The sequence below is a fragment of the Talpa europaea genome (assembly GCF_964194135.1).
Source record: "Talpa europaea genome assembly, chromosome: 7".
NCBI classification, from domain to species: Eukaryota; Metazoa; Chordata; class Mammalia; order Eulipotyphla; family Talpidae; genus Talpa; species Talpa europaea.
Genome location: NC_140074.1, coordinates 25,211,525 through 25,227,515, shown reverse-complemented (window position 1 = coordinate 25,227,515; position 15,991 = coordinate 25,211,525). Strand labels below are relative to the sequence as shown.

The 15,991-nt window shown below is 36.3% G+C and overlaps 1 protein-coding gene across 5 annotated transcripts in view; it reads right to left on the bottom strand.

Annotated features, from left to right (window-relative positions):
* Positions 1 to 2,214: 2,214 nt before the first annotated feature.
* TTC39B (tetratricopeptide repeat domain 39B) overlaps positions 2,215 to 15,991 on the bottom strand; it is a gene marked incomplete at both ends in the record, with an annotated part of 106,217 nt that continues 92,440 nt past the window's right edge. For all 5 annotated transcript variants that reach the window (XM_084236590.1, XM_084236591.1, XM_084236592.1 and 2 more), the window contains 4 exons: positions 2,215 to 2,305; positions 2,799 to 2,915; positions 5,700 to 5,817; positions 12,868 to 12,976. In XM_084236590.1, the coding sequence (XP_084092716.1) occupies positions 2,215 to 2,305; positions 2,799 to 2,915; positions 5,700 to 5,817; positions 12,868 to 12,976 (435 nt within the window). The remainder of the gene's footprint in view (positions 2,306 to 2,798; positions 2,916 to 5,699; positions 5,818 to 12,867; positions 12,977 to 15,991) is intronic.

Genomic DNA, 15,991 nt, shown 5'->3' with positions numbered 1-15,991 from the left:
AGTAAAGAATAACAAAGAAAAAATTTAAATGGGAGATACGAATTTATTTCATATTTTCTTGGTAATGCAGAGTTAAAATAAAAATTTTAAATGACCATTGTTAGTTTAAATTTTCATTTTATACCCGAAAGAAAATTTTCATTCTGATTTGCAGTTTCAACTGATTTCAACTGTTCACTTTCCATTTCACATGGGTGTTCCTGTTTTTTAAAAAAATAATGCCACCGAAACTTTTCTAAGGTATGTATAAACTTTTTTCTAAATAATATACAAGATAATGTTGACCACATTTTCCACAATTAATTTTAATATATTAATTTAATGTCCTCTTTTGTCTGTAGTTATATTGATTTCATTCATATTAATAGCACATACTGAGATCTACCACTTTACTATCTGATGGGGTGAGGGTATTCTGACTTGAGTTGCATTAACTCCATACTTAGTACTGTTCAAGAATTAGCAACTTAAAAAACACAGGATCAAAAACCTGCTAAGCACAGGCTCAAGTGGGCAGGAATAAAGAGCAGAGAACGAATTCACAGAGAACGAATTCACACTCTGAGCTATTGTCAGTACCAAACACATTCATAAAGTTAAAGTATCTGAATTTACATGCTTTTTAATTTTATATCAAAGATCAGAGGCTCAGCCAAAACCTTTGAGTAGATATGATCAGTGCATAAAACCATAATTATTACAATAACTCACATAGCCTTTCAGTTTACAAAAAACTGTCCTATGCATTATCTAATTTAACCCTCACAAGCACCAAGCACTATATTGGTGTCCCCACTCGGAAAACTGAACCTCAAAACATGTGAATGACTTGCTCCATCTCAGGGAACCATTAACTTACAGATATGAGCACCTGACTCCCAATCTGGAGCTGTTTCTGCTAAACTGTAGAAGCTTCCATGACAACTTATTCTTCCTCACAATAGAAATAGAAATAAGACAAAACCCTGATTCATCAGTTCTCAAATTGTTTCTCCTATCTCTGGATACAATCTTGTCCTTAGCCATAACACATACATAAACACATACATATGGAGGAGAGGGGACAGAGATAGTGATGATTGCAAATTAAAGCATACTCTAAATAGGAATGGTTGGGATTGAACATTTTAACATTAATTGCCAAAAATAAATACTTAATGCATTGACTCACAGCTATAAGACTGAAAGAGAGTTTGAACGTCAACTGTTCAATTTCCATTTCAGAGACAAAGAAAACATGGTGAGGCAGTGAGCAGAGAGCTCCCTAAAGGTCACCCTGTTAACTGCTAACCAGCAGCAGAACCAGGGCCAGAGTCAGGCTCTCTTTGCTCAATGTCTCTGATAGTGTTTCCCAATGAAGGGACTAAGCACAGTCCAGATTTTACAAGGAACCGTCACAGTGCTAGAGAGATTAGAAAACTGGATCTTACACTCCAACATCATGAGTATAAAACTTATTGATATTTTGAATATCAAGAATGCAGCAGGAACTTTCCTATTTTCAGCTCACATTGCTAACTAAGGTTGAGGATAATTTATAAAATATGACTTTTTCTTCCCTTAAGCTACACAGAGCTTTTTGAATTATTATAACAGACTTAAATACATTCAAAAACAGGATAAGCTCTCAAAATGTCACCATTTTTAACTTACATAAAGAATAAAAAAATACAATATTTCATTATCTTTTCTAGATACAAAACTCTTCAGCCTACTAAGTATATTATCTTGTTCCTGTCCACAACCATTGCCTTCTTTTTCTGGAATTGTCATCAAGTTATTATGAAGCTATTTTGAATGTAGGTGATTTTAATTTCTCCTCTCAAACTTAAATACCAAGCAACAAAGTATCTCTGGAATTTAACAAATCTAAAAACTGCCTAACTTACAAGTCATTTGCTACTTAAACAATATTAATTTCCACATTAAAAAAATAAATAATCTAATTAGACTTTATTGTACCTGTGAGTCCCTTAAAAGACTTCTTTACTCTCCAACATTTTGGAGAAGCAAAATATAAGAATTTTCTAGACAGTATCATTCCATAGGAGGGAAAAACATTTATGTAGACCAACAGTAAACCACAGAGATGATAGAAAATATTGACAATAAAATTAGGGAATTTTCTTTATCTCTCATTCACAAGATTCACGTTTCCACTTGTAATACAAGGTCTAATCTATAGTAGATGTTGGTGTGTCCTTCACATTCTGGTCAATCTGAGGAAGGTTTTTTCCAGAGGTGCAGAGCTGCTTGAAGTCTGAAGTGTAGTCTGGACTCCATTGAGTAATCTTTGTAGTTGTTTCTAAACACAATAACAATAAAATTGTGATGTCAAAATTCCTTAGTATACCAGATCACCACTTTCCCATTTCTGTCATCCTCTTCAAATCTGTGATTCTTCCAAGAAATTAGGCTTCTATGCTTGCTTTCCATACCATCGAGTAGTTGCAATGGAGACCTTATACCCTAAAACCAAAAATTCTATCTAACCCTTTACAAAAAAGGTCTGCTGACCTCTAATATAGAAGAGAGTAGGTTAAAGAGCTGTCACATGGATGCTCAAGATGATATTATCTATTAAATAGTCACAGAGACAGGCACTGAGGAGGTTGGGGACAGCACAATTACAGTAAAAGCTATGAGTAGAAACCAAGCATAATTTAGCAAAGGTAACATTTTTTTCTAACATTTTTAGTTGTGTTTTAACTTGCAGGTGTATATTGCTGCCCGTTGTTAAAATGGTCTTGACATCCCTGACTCCACAGCATCCAGGAAAAGCTTCCATCGTCACTTACCTTGCAGTCTCCAGGACCTTTGTGGCCTTGTCGATTTCCCCTTGGCTTTTGTACAAACACGCCAACTCAAACAGGGTAAATGGCACTAGGTAGTGGTCATACTTCAGTAGCTTTTCACTAAAAGAGTGAATGAAAAACAATGAAGTCCATAAGGCAGAAGAAACATAACACCCATCAGAAAACAGATGGATGTAGCACTAAGCCCCTTAAGAGAGAAAATGTCATCATGTAGTCAAAGAATCTAATGAGTTATGGTAATAAATAGTATATTTTAATATAGCAATCCTTTATTTATTCCTTAATCTGAATCTAGCACTGAGGATAGTTTGCTGTCCCCTAGGTAAATGAGAGCATGGAAATCTTCCAAGATGAAACCTGGAGAGGATAGGGCCACTCTATGAATATGAATGTGTTCAGGAAATGACTACTTAGAAAAAAAGAAAATTATTTTTTTTAACTGAGGTTCATATCATTAAGTCTTACAATGCTTTAAAAAAAGATCAAGGGGGCCTCCACGGTGGCGCAGCGGTTGAGCACTGGGTTATGAAGCTGCCCGCAGCCTCTGCAGCACCGGTTTGATCCCGGGCCGCCAGGCGAAGGTCTCAAATGGTGCGCAGACCTCTCCTGCCGCCCGCTGCTCCCCTCAGCAGTGTACTTTGTCAGGCTGCCTGCTCTGCTCCCCGCTCTGGTGAATCCTCTCACCCTCCCGTGCTTCTGACTATACCCAGTGCTTGTATAAATAAATAAATAAATCTTTTTTAAAAAAAAAAAGATCAAGGGCCTCCCTGGTGGTGCAAGGGGTTAAGCACTGCACTGTGAAGCAATCCACAGCCTCTACAACACAAGTTCAATCCCCGGTCAGCCAGGGAGCTACCCACATGGCACAGCAGACCTCTCCTGTCTCGCCCACTGCTCCCCTCAGCAGTAAGTTTCAGTCAGTCTACCTGTTCTGCTCCCCGCTCTGTCTCTGACGGATACTCTCACCCCCCACCCCCCTCATCTCTGGCCTGTACCCCAGCTCTTGTATGCATAAATAAATAAATCTTTTTAAAAAAATCAAGATAAATAGTGACCATTTCTGTTTTTACCAATATTATGAAAACTCTGGCCACAAAGCAACTAGAAGCACTGAAAAAAAATACAATATAGATGATATATTTCAAATGCATAGCTCAGTACACAAGAACATAAGAAATAATGTCAAGTCCAAAATCAGAGCTAGAATGGAAACAAACAAAACCCAAAAACAACCTGCTGTGTGCAGGATGATGCCAAAATAGTGATGGGCTCTTCTTCAATCCAAACTGCCCAGAACTCTGTGTCTCAGTGTCAGTGCAGGAGCTAAGGCCTGGGGCCACACAGCCACGCAAACCAGGGACCTGAAACCTCTCTAGAAAGCTAAGCTCTCTAGAAAGCCCCTTGAAGGGCAAATCAGAAAAACCCACTTACAGGCATAGAAAGAATACAGGGCAGTCAGGAAAAAAAAAAACCTCTTTTCTTCGGAAACTCATAAGGAATAATTCTGATTTCACAAGAACTTGCAATTCAAATTTACATCACCCAAATGATCTAGGAGCCTCTAAGCAATGAAACTAATGTGAAAGTGGGCATGGATTAGAAAAGCCTTTGGGTCACCAGGCAGAAATAAAAACAAAATCATTTGAGAGAAAGACTCTTGGGCAATCCGAGCCTCATATGTGTCTCAAGATAAACCCCACTGAAGGTGAAATGATCATCCAAAATAAAGCACAGAAACAAACGATTCACCATGAAATACAACAAACCCAACAAATAGCACAAATGGGTCATCCTCTGATCCTCATAAGAACACTGATGAAATAGAATTCAATGGGTATTTCTTTAACATGTTTACTAAAGACGGTAAATTACTATTTGGGAAATAGACATAATCTCTTTCCTCTTCTTATAAGGACAACAGTCCTCCTACATTCTCATCATTTATCAGAAAGAAGGGGATCAGGGGCCATGAGTAGAAAGGCTCATGATATGGAACAGAGAGTGTCAACTGACAGTCTGTGCCTGCACCCTATTCTGCTTCAATGTTTTCAAACTATTTGACCCAATATTTGAAAATCAGGAGATTTTTTAATATAAAATCAATATTCCAGTTTTTTCATGCAAAATTGTAAGGATTTTTGTAACTAAGTGACATCCTAGAAAGCAATCATCACTTAGAGCTAAGGAGTGGCTGCTCTTTAGAGAGAACATGCTTCTCCCAAACCTACAGTGTCCACCAACCCCTAGTCCTGCCACCACTCAGTAAGGCTACTTGTCTGGATCCCGCAGATATCTGAATTTGCAATGTCAGAAAAGAGGTCAGAAATCAGAATCTTGACTGTTCTGTTTAGCAAAAGAGAGGACAGTATCATTCCTGCTTTGTAAAAACAATCAAGAACACCACTCATTTACGTTAAGAAGAAATGCCCTTTGCCGAGAGGGAAGCAGTTACAGAGTACATGAAGCGCCTTTCATCTGACAAAGGATCACTACTTTGAATCTCTACGGCCCAGCACAGTCTCTGGCTCAGAGTAGGAGCTCAAATATCTGTGGAATAAATGAATGGGCAAATGTGTCAGTCAAAACAAAGACATCACCATAAGTCTAGATACACTGTGTTTGTTTCAGCAGAACAACTACCAAGTCTAGATACACACTGTTAATCGAACGATGAAATTAGTATTTGAGTCACCTTTAAACACCAAGTGGAAATACATAAAGCCATGTTCCACTTAGATTATAATTTTCTCCTCAAAGAATAAAGAGAACATCCTGGATTCTCTTTTTGGTAACACCAATTAAAAGGTTTGCAGTGGGAGATAAAAGCATTACTTTCTTAGAGTAACTCCCTAAAAACCATAATGTTGAATTCACTGTTTTCACCTTTGGATAACATGATTGAAACACAATTCTGCTTGCAGAGGTCGTTGTAAGTTCTTCAGACAGCATCCTTTCAGCAGCTTCACCAGGCATTCGTCATCTACAGAGTAGTCATTGAGGTCTTAAAATGAAAGAAACAAAGATCACACACCAAAAGAAAAATACTTGTAAAATTCCTAATTAAGAGAAAAACTAAAAGTGATTAGGTTTCAGAAGAATCATTTAAAATTAAGGAAAATGTTTTTGGGATTTGTTATGCTTCACTAAATAAAATGCAATGAAAATATTTTAAATGAAAAGAATACTGACTTTCGTACATTAATACACCATTTTAGTAAGGAGTTCGCTCTATCCACTTATAAAACTTTTCAGGTGTGCCTATGCTGAGTCTGTGATGTGAGATATAACAGCAGGGAAACCTGAACTCTAAAGGAAGAGCTTTATTAATTCTATAAAAGGGAAAGCCATCAGGAGCAAGAAGGCTGCCCCCTCCTATGGTTCTGGCTTCTCACTGTGTTGGCTTCATGCAGCAGAGGATAACACTTCCATATGGAGAAGCAGATGGCCCTCTACCCATTAAAAATTCAGGAAGTAGAATGCCCTCTCCAGATCATTATGTTTACAACTAATCAATCCTCCCAGGTTACGTTCTTTTAGGGGGAAAATTATCTCATAAAATTAGACAAAATGGTTCTGAAGTCTATGCAAGGTACCTAAATCCCCACAAACTTCTACCTGCTTGGGGCTAATGTAAAGAATTTTCTTTCACCACTTTTTCCTTTTTGAAAATGACTTCTTGCCTTCTACTGCCCAAGGCTGTAGAATATTAAACAGAAGGAACCATAGTATGTGCGATAGCTATCCGACAAAGGTAGCTACTCCACATCTCCTGTTTTTGAATTTGGGGGGTTTGCAAGTTATACACAACTCAGAAGACACTGTGAGGTAGACTGATAATTTATACATATCAGGCTGTGACAACACAGGTGGGGAGGAGAAGAAAACCAAATTAATGAGGCCCTGGGAGTCCCTCACATTGAAATCCTCCTGCTTTCAGTACAAACCTCAGAAAACACCATTAACACATGCTGTTGTTTTAGTTGGTAAATTGGTTGCCTATGGAAAGTTAACGATGCTACCTAGCTAACTAGAAGGGGGTTCACTTTGCTTCTATGTGCTGAAAACAGCCAACATTCATCTCTCACTTTAAATCTCTGGTAGATTATTCACCAAGAAACTAACAGATATCAATACCACATTACCTTTCCTATTGCTTAAGGACCACTTTTCTACCAAAAAAAAAAAAAATCTATCCATCGGGATTGTTCACTGAAACACACATTCAGGATGCAGAATCTTTTCAGGCTTAGAACAAAAGGTCTTAGGGTCCAGAATGGATGGGAGATTTTAGTATGGTCTTTATGCATTCTATTGCACTGTGGAGCATTTTATAACCATTATGTTACCACACCATTCTGGTGCTCAGTAAATGATTTTGCTGAGGACAGACAAAAGTCCAAGGAAAGTTAAAGTACCAGTAAAGCTACACTTGACTTTTATTTAGATCATGAGCTAAAGATGTGGAAAATGAATTAAAAATAACCACATTCCTCAAAAACCTTAGAAAGCAAAACTATTCTTTCCTCAGCTGACAGAGCACTTATCTGTCAGATGATTATTTTCCTTGAAAATATGAATGCTGTGTCATAATCCTCGACCTCAGCAGTGAGTTCATGGATGAATATTTCAACACAGCTTCCATTTTACATTCCAAGAGCATTACGCAACAGTGCTGCCAAAGTAGATTTTCATCACAAAAGATCCGCTGAAGTTAATAATGTAATGGAGGGTAGGCGGGGTGGAAGAAAGTTTGAAGCCCAAACTATAAAAATATCTACATAGAATTTTTTAGAAGCTAGTTGAAATGCACCAAAGGAAAAATTGGGAAATAGATTTAGAAAGTGAAAGCCTTATGTAAGTGACACTTCCCTTTTATGTAACTCTGATGTTTGCCATATAATTTCACTGAGCAAATAAAATACAACAAATAGTTCAAATAGAACTGCAGTAGTAACTTCTGGCTACATGTGTAATTTAGCTAGATTTCAAATGCAATCCCAGCTGCTGGGATTAACACCAACAATGACCCCAGGCTTATTACCAAGTGTTTTCATATCTCTAATCAGAATTCTACCCTTTATCAATGACCAGCCTTTCATAAATATGGCATTGTCAGAGAGAACATCAATTATATCTTCTATTTTACCTGAGAGACACTTGGCAAAGTTAAGAGAAGCAAAAACAGATCCAATTCCTAAATTGAAGGGTGGGGAGAAAGGGGCTTAGTCCCCTCAGGTTTACAACTTCATTCCTTTAAACAGTTTTGGAATTTTCCGATTGTGAAGGACAGGAGCTAAATTACTACAGGATTATAACAGCCAGAGGGAGGCGGCCTGGGTAATTTTACTACACAAAACAATGAACCTGGAAGAAATAATCATAAATTTCTTGTACAACATCTGGCAAAGGTGATCTTCAGAAAAGAAGCTTTTTTTTTTTTTTATCTTGGAGGAAACATACAAAGACAGAACTGTACAAAATATGGTGTGTCTGTCTGTTTCATGTCCTCCTAGCATGTTTAAATATCTCTATACAGTATATCATCTCAATATGTCACTATAAGGAAAGGACTAGCTGGAGAGAGCAGCCTGGTTCTGTAAACTTCTTTTGCATTTTATATACACAGCCTGATGCATACATGACTACTTTAAATTTCCTCACAACCAGTGGAGGGACAAAATAAACTTAGGGGTAGGGAATGGAAAGCGTGCTCAGATAGAAAAACCCAATGGTTCTTGAAAATGTCAAGATGTTCTGATATAGGCTACCACACCCCTCTCTGGTGGTACCTATCGATCTGTACTACAGGGGATGGACATTCAAAATTCTATTAAACCGAAACTCTTACCTTCGATAGAAAACAGAGGGGGGAAATGGCCTATTTTCCTGGAGGAAAAATACCCTATTAAATGTTTTGCTTTAAAAAAGAGAGATTTGCCTTTAACTACCAGTTTTTGCAAATCCATTGTTTGAAAACATCTTCATTATTCCATTTAGTTTGTGGATATGTGGGTTGTAATTACAGATAATCAAGAATAGGAACAATGCTTTCTTTACCTGTCAGAATTCTGTACCTAATATGGAAAATATGAGTGTTCAAATAAGCAACTCAATGAAAAATGACCAAATTGAGTTGAAAACAAATGAATACTAGTAAATTCGTTCAAAGCCCAAATGGATTTTATAGAAGTGTTTTGTGAAGTCTCATTTTTATATGAACTTTCAAGTAGTTTTAAGTTTCAAGATGATGTGCTCTTTATACTTAAAAGGAAATATTTTTCCTTTTTGAAATTATTTTACAATAAGAATAGTAAAGTTTACCTTGTACTCATTACAATGGCTACTATAAAAAAAAAAACAACAGAAAACTACAAGTATTGGCAGGAGTGTGGAAAAACTGGAACCCTTGTGCACTATCACTGGGAAAATAAAATGGTGCAGTCACTGTAAAGAAAACAGTATAATTTCTCAAAAAACTAAAAATAGTAATGCCATATAATCCAGTAATTCCACTTTTGGGCATGTAGCTTTAAAAAAAAAACTTAAGCAGGATCTCAAACAATATCTGCATATCCATATTCATAGTATTATTCACAATAACCAAAAAGTAGAAACTCCCCAAATACAATATCAATAGTATCAGTAACATTAGATACATCAATAGATACAGTATCAACAGATGAATGGCTAAACAAAATGTGGTACATAATACAGTGGAGTGTTATTCGGCCTTTAGTGAAAAAAAGAGGAGGAAATTTTGCACGTGCTACAACATAGATGAACCTTGAGGATATTATGCTAAGTGTAAACTAGTCACAAGAAGACAAATAATGTATAATTTCACTTATATTAGATGCCTAGACTAGAAATAGAATGATGGTCACCAGAGATAGAAGAAATGGGGGTTATTTTTTAATGAGTATGAAAAAGTTCTAAACACAGATTATGTATCCATGTTAATACACTTAATACTTCCTGAACTGCACAGTTAAAAATGGTTAATGTGGCAAGTTTTATATGCAAGCATTTTATCACAATTAAAAATTAAAAAGATAAAGCAAAAACAGCAAAGAAAAAATAAAAGCAAAAAATTTGGGAAAAAAATAAAATATTTAATTTTTATTAAAAAAATTAAAAAGATAATTGTGAAAAAAAAGTAAAGAAGTTTGTCATAACTGTACTAACAGAATCAATGTAAAAATATGTTAGTGATGGAACCTCTACAATAAACACAAAGAAAGTGCTAAAAGTCCACAGAGCAAATTGTCTATATAATCACCTCCAACCACAGATGAGCTTTGTATGTAACTGTTTTGCAATAGTACAGTAGAATATTCCATCATGTGATCTTCCTAAGACCTCTGGTTTTTATCTGCAAGGTGACTAATTAGGGACATGTGAAAGGGTCTGTTCGATTTGATTCTACAGCTATACAGCCAAAAACTTTTAGCTTGTTAGCAGGTAAGAAGTCCACTGATTAGGCTTTCATTCCTTTATATTTTTTCTCCTTATAATGGAAATCTAAAGCTAGAATTATGTTAAATATGGAAAGTAGGACCTCCCCAGTGGCACAGCGGTTGAGCGCTGGGCTGCTAAGCTGCCTGAAACCTCTGCAGCGCTGGTTCGATCCCCGGCCGCTGGTGAGGGTCCCACATGGCGAGCAGACCTCTCCTGCCCTGCCCGCTGCTCCCCCTTAGCAGTGTACTTCGTCAAGTCTGCCTGTTCTGTTCCCAGCTCTGGTGAATTCTCTCACTCTCCCGCGCTTCTGACAGTACCCAGTGCTTGTATAAATGAAAAAAAAAAAAAATCTTAAAAAAAAAAATATGGAAAGTAGCTTAAATGCCCAACGATACTGAAAGGGATGATTAATTATTTGTGGTCTGCTATAAAGCTTTTGAAATTATTATAAAAGTCTAGTTAGCATCAATTTAAAAGTTTATGATTAAAAATAGAGCTACCTCTTGATCCAGCATTTCCTCTTCTATTTATCCAAAGAAAACAAAAACACTAACTTGAAAAGATATTTACATATCTACAATCACTGTATCATTAGTTACAGTAGCCTAGATATGGAAAAAACAAGAATCTATCAATGGATGAACATACAAAAAAAATTTGGCATAGATGCACAATGCAGTATTATTCAGTCATAAAAAAGAATGACATCTTGCCATTTTTACACCATGAGTGGACCTTGAAGACATTTTAGTAAATGAAGTAAGTCAGAGAAAGACAAAGAACATATGGTCTCACTAATAGGTGGAATCTAAATAAAATAAAAACAATAACAAAGAAAAAATCTCATAGATAAGAAAATAGGTTGGTGGTTACAGAGACAGGCTAGAGGGTGGGCAAAATGGGTACATGATGTCAAAAGGTATAATTTTCTAGCTATAAAATAATTAAATCATGGAGCTGTAATGTACATCATAGTGACTATAGCTAATAACATTGTATTGCATATCTGAAAGTTGCTAATTAAGACTTTGAAAGCTCTATAATAAGAAAAAAATCAGTGTGTGGTAACAGATGCTAATTAACTTTATTATGATCATTTCACAATCTATACAAATATTGAATTATTATGTTGTATACTGAATCTAATATAATAGTATACATCAATTATACCTCAATAAAAAAATTTATGATATAAATGAAAAAACTAGGCCAGTATATGTCCAGGGATGCTGTGATTATACAGATAATGCTAGATACAACACATTAAACTCTAAATTAATGGTGTTATAGTAGCAGAAAAACATGGGTGACTTTTTTATGTCTCTAATTTTTTAAGGTAATTGTAAAGAGAAATCTCATCGAACAGTTCAGTATCATAATGTAGCTCGAAGCACACAAAGGATTAGGTGAGGTCCTCATGCCTAGAGACATACTCAGGAATTTCATTCCCACGGGAAGCGTATACTAAGGATGGAGCCAAGGCTCCTTCAGTGCCCATCTTTTTCCAGTTAAGTAAATGAATTAGCTGCTGTAATTTTCCCTGACTATTCCTGAATTTTTATGCCCTTTACCATGTTAATCACCACAGAAGTTTTCATTTTACACCTGTGGTTAGAACATATTACAGGACTATCTTGGCATAATACCTGTGATTTGGGGGCTGGTATGGAACATGAAAAGGCTACCATTATGGCAGAGTTTATCAAAAGATAAAGCCTCTATTAAGACTGCAGCATTAGAAAATGTCGGAGCAAGAAAACTTTGGACATCATCTGGTCCAACACTGCTCCCATCATAAAGAAACCCGAGGCCAGAATGATGCAGCCCACAGCTGGGACTCGGAGCCCAGATCACGACTATCCTTCAAGTACGCCAGCTGATTCCAGGAAATGGCCCTTCTAGAAAGCTGGAGAGGAGCTGCTAGTACACCAAAAATAATGAGGAAAAGTAATGGTCTGTGGTAAGATTTCAACTTAAATTCTCTATGTCTATAAAATCACCAGAGAGTAAAGGAAGTGATGAAAAACTAAAATCAAAAAAAGTGCTCAATTTCCTTAGGCTACTGAACTTTCTCCTATCATCTTTTATTTTTGCTAACAACTTTAGTAAGATATAATTCACATACCATAAAATTCACCCACTTAGAGTATACAATGCACTGTTCTTGAATATATTACAGAGTTGTGCAACCACTGCCATAATTACATAATTTCATTTTGTAAATCTTATGTCATTTTCATCACTAAAAAAGAAATGCCATATTTTTTAGCAATCACACACACTAAGCTCTCCCATCCCTGGGCAGCCCTGATCTACTTTCTGTATATTTTAAACTTTTAGACCATTCCCAATATCTAATATTAATGGAATCACATAACATGAAGACTTCTGTGGACTTTCTTTCTCTTAGACTGATGTCATGTTACAGCACGTATAGTTCCTCCCTTCATTTCCATTGTGGTCACCCCCCACCCTCAGCTTAAGCTCATTTGTCCTCATGCTGCGCACAGATGAACACAGGCAGATGTGCACAGGCAGAGGACAGGAGAGTGGTTATGGTAATGATTTCTGGGCTCTTAGTGTTCATACTTACTGTCATTTTGTAAAGCTGCCTCAGCCTTTTCAACAGTTACCAACAGATTTTCAGAAAGGTCTTTTCTTTTGCTCACTATTGGAAAACCATTCCAGACATACATCATTTCCTAATGAGAAAGAAATTTGCAATTACATGAGGTTATTCAGTGTCCTTCATGATGACAAACTACATATATGTGTTTTCCCTCCGTTGCTAGGGATCTCAAGAAAACATTTAGAGAGCACGTTCATTAGCTTTCTTCATTGGGAGTTGAGTGATATAATTTCCCCTTCTCTCATTTTATTGTAATATTTCTTTTGTCTTTTATACTGTGAAATAATTTGACATATAAATATTTTTGCTGAAAATTTACTCATTCATTTACAAATATCTACTAAGTACTATATTCAATCCTTTTGAAGATAACAGAATACAAATAAAGAAATGGATATAAAATATTTTAACTGATACTATGAACAATTTATGTACCATTTTGTTGTCACTTTTCAGTAAAGGGAACGTTTCAAAGTATCAGCCAGTTGTTTACATAAAATGTTTCTAAGAATATCACTGTAAATGAACATAGGAAATATTTTACTGGGCTCAAGTTCCTTTACACCATTAAAAATATGTGACAGTCCACTAATGCAATCCAATATACAAAGAAAAAAATGCATTTATTTAAAGGCCATATGGCTGAATGACAGCCCCTGAAAATGTAAGCTAATGATTTCTCATTGCAAATCACATTTAATGGGCTAACAGATGAGAATTTTTTTTGGACCAAAAGCAAAAGTGCTCTTGCTTGAAAATATTTTTCTAGTCTTCCTGGTAGTGCAGTTCATATTTTGAAAGATATTAAATAAGCAGAATAATTAGTATCTTCTTGGAAATAAATGAATTTTAAAATATGATGAAGATATTCTTTGAAAAGTCTCTTCCAGGGAAGCAGTGTAAATAAAGATACATTTGAGAAGTGGCAAGGTCACCTTTACTTTATGTTACTGAAAACTAAGATCACATCACCATCCCTTTTATTTTACATCTAAGAGCTGCTTGTTGTTAATAGCATCAAAGCTCAATGCAATAATTAATGAAACATCTCTTAACTGATAATATTTTTTAATTTTGCTTTTATTGATGGACTACTTCATCAGAAGAAGTTCATATCTGAGATTTTATGAAAAATAAGATTTTGGTAAAATTCTTAGTTACCTCAAGTCAATTCTGTATCAGGAGAAAGAAGTACAGTGAAATAATCTTCCTCAAGACCCTTAATAATCAAGGCAGGATACAGCTATATATACATGAATATCTCAGTTCCAGAGCAGAGAAAGGGTTATGATGCTCTGGACATTTTTCAGGAAAGTTCTATGACATAACAAGAAAATCTTTCCTAGCACAAGTCACTTGATAGAAATGAGTCAGCGCTGGAATCAGAGAAGCAGCAGCAGACTCTCACCTTATATGGGAAGAGGGGTGCAGTGCAGGGTTGGCTGGTTTTGTGATTTGCAAGATTTGAATGTTTTTTTAAATCTGTGCTCAGACATGATTACAGAGTGATCACATTTTTGTCTTGTTCCATCACAGATACAGGAGAATCTAGTCTGATGCTGTTTCTCAGGAGCTATTTTTCTCAAATAAGAGAATACTTGGGCCTAGGCACAAGGTACAGGCTAGTTCCTACCTGACACCCGTCAGGGCTGTAGTTTCTTTCTCATAGAATGGATAAGAAGCTCTTCTAAGTCAATGATAAAGCAATAAGCAACCCAACAAAAAATTAGGGAGGACATGAACAACAATTTGTATAAGAAATGAAAAACAGGGCCTCCCCGGTGGCGCAGCGGTTGAGCGCTGGGTTGCGAAGCTGCCCGCAGCCTCTGCAGTGCCAATTCGATCCCCGGCTGCTCCCCGGCCACCGGAGGAGGGTCCCACATGGGGCACAGACCTCTCCTGCCGCCCACTGCTCCCCTCAGCAGTGTACTTTGGTCCTTCTGCCTGCTCTGCTCCCCGCTTTGGCTCTGGTGAATTCTCTCACCCTCCTGTGCTTCTGATTGTACCCAGTGCTTGTATGTATAAATAAATAAATAAATCTTTGAAAAAAAAGAAGAAAATGATTGATGACCTGACTCGATGGAAACAACATTTTTGCAGTCACAATCTTGGTGTTCAGACTAAGTAATTTCAATAAAAAAAAAGAAATAAAAAACAAATAAACACCTGAAAAGATGTTCAATAATGCCAATAGAGAAATACAAATTAAACAGTGAAATATTACTGGTGGAAATTTAAATTGGTACAGGCTATGTAGACAGCAACTGAAAATTCTTTCAACCAGGAATTCCATTCCTACAACTGTCTCTCAAAGAATTACATGCCCATCTACAAAAAGAGGAATATAAAGGAATATTCCTTGTAGCATGTTTGCAATAATAAAAACTGGGAACAACTGTCAAATGGAAATAATTAAGTAAACTCTGGAATACAAAACAAAACAAATCAGGAAAACCCAAAGGAAGGACCACATATGTGAGCTGCACTAAAAGGTGTTGCTGTGCTGGCTACATACAATAAATGAGAGGCCCCAGGAGTCAAGGTAATTTGATATATTCAGTGCTTCCTAAAGAAGTCTTCATTAAGAAAATTTTATGTTGAGTCATGCTTTTCATGAAGTCTAAACCAACTGGCATAACCAAGAATGGGAGATCTCTCTAGCAGTGCTAGAATACCACAGCCACTAGCCACTTGGCCAGTCCAAACCAAGAGTGCTCTGAGAATAAAACATAGCAGATTTCAAGGAATCAGTACAATGTAAAGGAATGTGAGATATTTCATTAGTGCATTTGTACCAATTACATGTTGAAATGACAAACTGTACATATACTGGGATAAACAAAATAGAAGGTAAAAATGCTTAAAATACATCTATGCTTCTTTTTACTTTTCAATAGCCCACCTTTTGATTTTTAATGTGGATCCTAGAAAATTTAAAGTTACATCCATGGCTTGCATTATAATTCAACTCAACTTCAATTAAGTCAACTCATCTACCTCTGTCTGAAATCCCTTGTTTAAATGGGGCTACAAAGAAAAAACTACTTTCTCAGAGTTCCTATAAGAAGCAAATGATGTATTTTCAAGA